Genomic DNA, 5449 nt, shown 5'->3' with positions numbered 1-5449 from the left:
ATGACACACAATAATTGCCTCTTTCAAGCCAGAGATTTCTGTGGATAAAAGAGAAATAAATGCATAAAAGAGGGGGGCAGCTGAAAAGACAGAGGGTGTGGACGGGCGCCACGGCTCGTGCCACCCATCCAGACGGATGACTTTAATCATGAGAGATTAGACTCTATCCCGCACTCCTCTGCCTTCTTATCGACGCACGGCGCTTCACCTCTGATGAAACCCCGGTGCAAGGCTGTGTTTTAATTGTAGATAAGAATCGAGACTCCTTTGAGGATTGGCTTCTAAGTTTGCGCTGAGACGGTGTGGGGAACATAGTTACAGTCTACCCATCGCCTTTGAAAATGAGACAATTCCAGCCAGGCAATGCATGCTATAATTAGCTGAAACAACTGATAAAAATGACAGAACAGTATGGGTTTTTCTATTGCTGATAGTGATTTTTGAATTTCAGGATGGGTGATGATTGATGTTTTTGCCCTGCTGTTATTTTAGTTGACTGTTTTCCATTTTTGCTCATGATCAAAAATTCATGTAGGCATGACTGACCAATGCTCTGTCTTGCACTGAGGAAGTTACTGATTTAACTCTGAGACCAGAAACCGTTGCTAAGCAGAGCAAACTGACTCAAATCTTGATCATAAGCAGTTATTTTTCTTTGGAATGACATTTGACATCTAATGAAATAACTGGGAAAAAAAAATATTTAAAAATAACAAGACATCTTTCCATTTCTTCTTGTAGATATGTTTGTCCAGAACTTGTTCCCACTGCACATCACTGTCGCAACAGCAGCAGAGCGCTTGAAAAACCAGCCAGGCCAAGTGTGCGCCATCAAGGCCAGATGCCCATGCTCACAAAAATATTAAAATCTGTGAACCTCAAGTGAAAATGTTCAATGTCAGAAATTCTAACTTTGTATCGATGTAGGTCTTGCCCCCTGCTCTAATTATTCTTCATGGTGCTCTGTCGGGCTGAGGCCAGTCAAACTTCTACACCAAATTTGCTCATCCAGGTCTTACTGGACCCTCATTTGTGCACTGATGCCCAGTCATAATGGAGCAGAAAAGAATTGTACCAAAACAGATCTCACCCAGTTGGAAGAATGAAATTATCTGCAATGTGTTGGTGCATTAATACTTCCTTTCACTGGAAGAACCTTTTCCCTAAAAGTTATGACTATTCCTCCACCAAACCTTCCATTTGGCACAATGTAGTCAGAAACCTCAGGGTTTCACTTCACTTCGTAGAACTCATCTCTAAGAGTCTAGTGGCTTTTACCTTTCACCACAGTGTGTAAGGCTTGGATACAGCCATGAATAGCTGTTCCATCACCCACTATGCACTGCTCTTGAGCTATACTGTGTTTCTTTGCATTTCCAAAGGTGTGCCACAGGGCCCATCTTTGGCTCCACTCTGTTCTCCATTTATATTAGTGATTTTCACAAGTTGTTAGTAAAGTTGCTGTGCATTTATAAGCTAATAACACTATATGCTTTTGGTCCATCCCATGAAACACTCCTTCAGTCTACAAAGCAAAGCTCCTTGGATATCCAAAACGCCTTTTTGAATTTGCAATCATAAAAGTCTAAATGCCCCCTCAACTTGGTCTTCACACTGCAGATGAAACGATCTTTGATCAAACAAAGTACAAACACTTAGGAATCTGGTTAGTTCATCCAAAGAAACTTGGATTTCTGTATAGAAACCTTGTCTGAAGCTTGGAGGTCTGTTGCTGACGACTTCAGAAAATTATCAAGTCTTTCCCACCGTGGCCCTCAGCATGCAATGACCCCGCTCTCTGGTTGTACCTTCCCTCATAGCTGTGTCTTTTCCATTTAAATTTGGAATTTGTAGTTGTAAAGAAATGTTGTGACTAAGGCTGTATTTACACGGAGCTGCTACTTAACCTGTTCAAATTAGCACAATTCCTGACAAGGATTACGTGTTATCTGAGCACTTTGTTGGAGGTAGTCGTTTATTATGAGGTGGAAGCCAAGGGTCAACAGTGTATGTGATGTCATTCTAAAGTCACAGGACCATATAGTGTCCTTGCATGACAACTGCAGGTGACACAGGGTGTCTTAGCGGTGCTGTCCAAACGTGGAACTTTTCCCAATCAACATTTGAAAACACCAGCAGTTTCCAGGCAATAGGCTTGTGTAAATGCAGCCTGAATTCACTGCACAAGTGGCTTCTTATCACAGCACCACATTGGGATTATCTGAACTTCTTAGCTTGAGCCATTCTCTCACAGATGCTGTCTGCAGGTATTTGTGCTAAGTTTATACACCTATGGCCAAGGATGTGACTGGAACTCTTAAATTCCATCATACGGACTGTTAACCCAATACCTTTACCAGTACAATGCATACCTGCAGGCTGTCATTTCTCCTGTCCATCATTTCTATATGTGCCGTCTCCATATGCCCACCAGCACTTCCTATTTGCATCCAGACAAAGTGTTGATCATTGTAAACAGTGCCAGCGCACTTCCTTTAAATCCATCACCATTTCCCATTTTGCTATGCTACAAATGTAATTTGCAAGTGCAGCGATGCAGCTCTCTTACCAGGCTAAAACCACTAAAGCGTCACTAAGTTTGTAATTCCTAATTAGTTTTCCTCTCAGGTGCTGGTAATTGGTTCCAGTGCTTCTCCTGACTGCCTAATGGAGGTGGAGATCGTGGTGGAGCTGCGCCCACTGGGACTAATCAGCAGGGGGAGGGCTTGTAACGCAGCTGACCAGCAGTTCTGCCTGCAACGACTTGAACATGAGCGATGTGTTCACGTCGATGTGACCTGAGAATGAGTTATGTGATGTTTCAGAGGTAGCCAGCATGATATCAGTGTCAGAGAGCTGGGAGGAGCTCGTATAGGATCAGGATTCTTCAAACCCTGGCCCAGTTTGCATTATTTCTTAGAAAAACAATTAGAGAAATAAAATGTTGCCATATCAGTAGAAAAATTATTTCAGACTAGCATTACCTGTTCTGTCTTATTCAGGTTTTAACATGACCACTCAGGTCTGTTGAACATCTGTTTTTGTTTGTTTGTTTGTTTTTGACAATATTCTCCAAAGAAGTCAAAGACTTAAATAGAAATGGTTAAGAATGTTTATCATTGGGAGCCAGCTTTAGTCAGCTTTAAACACTCTTTTACAAGGAAATCCTTTACACACTCTTCTTGTGTCAGAAGACGTTTTTCCAGACTTCCCCGCTTCTATTTTTCCTCCTGCTGTGTCAGTTTTCTTTAACACTTTCTGCTTCTTTATTGAAGTGTGCTAAGTTTCTGCCAAGTAAGTCTTGGAACTGTCTTTGGTAGTTCAGAAGTACTTCCTTATGCATGTTGTTTTATTTTTCTTTTGACGCTTTGAAGACAGGAACAATAATGTATTCTTAAAGAAATTATGATTAAGAACAAAAGAAAATAATTTTAAAAGGGTGCTTTGTGAAAAGGATAGCTCAGATTGTAAGAAAATGATGTTAGTAATACTTTATGCACTTATGACAAATAAAAAAAAAATTGTCATAAATGAATTTGTATCATTCTTGAACTGCAGTTGGGGGCCACAAAAAAGTCCAAGGGCCACGAATGGCCCCTGAGCCACGTTTTTACACCTCTGTTTTAGTCAGTATGAATATGATTGGAATTGGTCTTTGTTTGTTTTATGACACACTCCTGTTTTCTGTTGCATGATATTTTGATCGTTGTTGAATTTGTTCTCAACTTACCTGGTCATGAAAAGCTTCAGAAGAGCAAATAAATCATAAAGAAAATTACCTCAATTGCTGAATTCACTTCTGTTTGTGTTTACAAATAAAATCCTACTGAAAAAAGACATGACAGCACATTTCTTTTACTTGTTTCCAAGACAAACTATAACAGATCTGAAGTTGTAATTTGTAAAAAATAAAAAAATAAATAAATAGCCTCTGTCTTGCTGCCTTGTTATATGTTTGACTGTTAAATCACTCAATAGTCTGAATAATACAGGAGGCTCCATTAGTTGTGATCCATCATTTATTATTTAGAAGAGGATGAGGGGACGTCACACTGTGTGCATAAAAGCGACGCGATTTGACCTCATTCGCATGTTTTTGTTTTTGGTTTTGTTTTTTAACCTGCAGGTGGAATGGCTGAAAAACGACAAGCTGGTGAGTTCACTGACCGACGACAAGGTGGACACCCGGGACGACTACGGCCTCATCATCAACGAGGCGCGCTTGTCCGACTCGGCCAACTACACGTGTCTGGCCAGCAACATCGTAGCGAAGCGTCGCAGCGCCACGGCGCCTGTGATCGTCTACGGTACGGCCGTAACAACCCGTCGCACCGAAACAATGTTTACACGGCACATTAGATCAATTTGTTTGGCTTCCCGTAACCTTACGCAACAGTGATTAAGAATCCCATCTCGAGGCTTCAGCTGAAGAGCGCCGTTTCCTCTTTATTCCAGCGAATGCATTATTCAACGAGTCAATTTACTGCCTCTCATTTAAAATCAATGCCTGCTGTATGAAAGGAAATAAGCCACTGTGTCTTAATCTCATTTAAAGGGAGTGTTGCTTGTTAATTATTTACTTGCCTGAAGCCTTGCGGAAATCTCGAGTTCGGCCCCCTTTCAAAGCGCTGCTCGAGATTTAGCTCCCCAACACGTAATAAACTGGGATCATAGAGTAAAGGGCTTCAGTCACGGCGCTAAGTGGTCGATTCCAACCTGTCAAGCTGTTTGAGTCTGTCGCTTTTAGAAATGGCATTTCTGCTTAATGGCTTTCTTTGCTTTGCACAGCTCCACGGCTTTATTTTAATACAAGAGCAGAGAACATTGAGCTGCCAATTAAGGAAAAGGGAGCCGTATATCCAGCAATCTGCTCCCGCTGTTATGCATTGTTGCCCTGTGCCGCCGTTAAGCCCGCAGGACCATTAATAGCTCCAACCCTTATTAGAGCTTTAGAGTTTGCCAGAGTTCTTGAAGAGAAAAAGAGCACGTGTTGTTTTGCACTCACTCAACTGTTTTCTTTTCTTTTGCTTCTCTTTTCTTTTCTAACTTTGCTGGAACTTTCTCCAGTGAATGGCGGCTGGTCGCTGTGGACGGAGTGGTCGGCGTGCAACGTGCCGTGTGGGCGGGGCGTCCAGAAACGCTCCAGGACCTGCACCAACCCGGCGCCGCTGAACGGAGGCGCTTTCTGCGAGGGCATGTCCGTGCAGAAGATCACCTGCAACGCGCTCTGCCCAAGTTAGTCCCACTTCTGATTTTCAGCGAAGATGAACTGAAGTCGGGATGCACGGTTTGATCCGCGGCATGTCAGTAGAAAACACAAAACTGGAGGAAAATGTGTGCGTGGAGGAAAACTAACACAGAGCATTTCTTAGGGAAGCATGGTGGTGGTACCAGCATGTTGTGAAGATACTTTTCCTCACTAAAGAACTTCAAGCTAATCAGAGTTGAT

General features: G+C 42.3%; 1 protein-coding gene across 1 annotated transcript; it reads left to right on the top strand.

The window, feature by feature from the left end:
- The first annotated feature begins 2667 nt into the window (after positions 1–2667).
- LOC103132945 (netrin receptor UNC5D-like) lies at positions 2668–5396 on the top strand. Its single transcript, XM_007544707.2, has 3 exons — positions 2668–2793; positions 4127–4307; positions 5068–5396. Exons 1-3 carry the CDS (start codon positions 2668–2670, stop codon positions 5238–5240), a joined length of 480 nt encoding a protein of 159 aa, XP_007544769.2. The 3' UTR covers positions 5241–5396.
- Positions 5397–5449: the final 53 nt, after the last annotated feature.

Source organism: Poecilia formosa, unplaced genomic scaffold, assembly GCF_000485575.1.
Source record: "Poecilia formosa unplaced genomic scaffold, Poecilia_formosa-5.1.2 Scaffold1630, whole genome shotgun sequence".
NCBI classification, from domain to species: Eukaryota; Metazoa; Chordata; class Actinopteri; order Cyprinodontiformes; family Poeciliidae; genus Poecilia; species Poecilia formosa.
This window is presented reverse-complemented; position numbering and strand designations above follow the sequence as displayed.

Coding starts and splice junctions, on each gene's coding strand:
- LOC103132945 (XM_007544707.2), top strand. CDS start 2,668: ATGGAGGTGGAGATCGTGGTGGAGCTGCGCCCACTGGGACTAATCAGC. Junction 2,794..4,126: donor AGCGATGTGTTCACGTCGAT/GTGACCTGAGAA, acceptor TTTAACCTGCAG/GTGGAATGGCTGAAAAACGA. Junction 4,308..5,067: donor GGCGCCTGTGATCGTCTACG/GTACGGCCGTAA, acceptor AACTTTCTCCAG/TGAATGGCGGCTGGTCGCTG.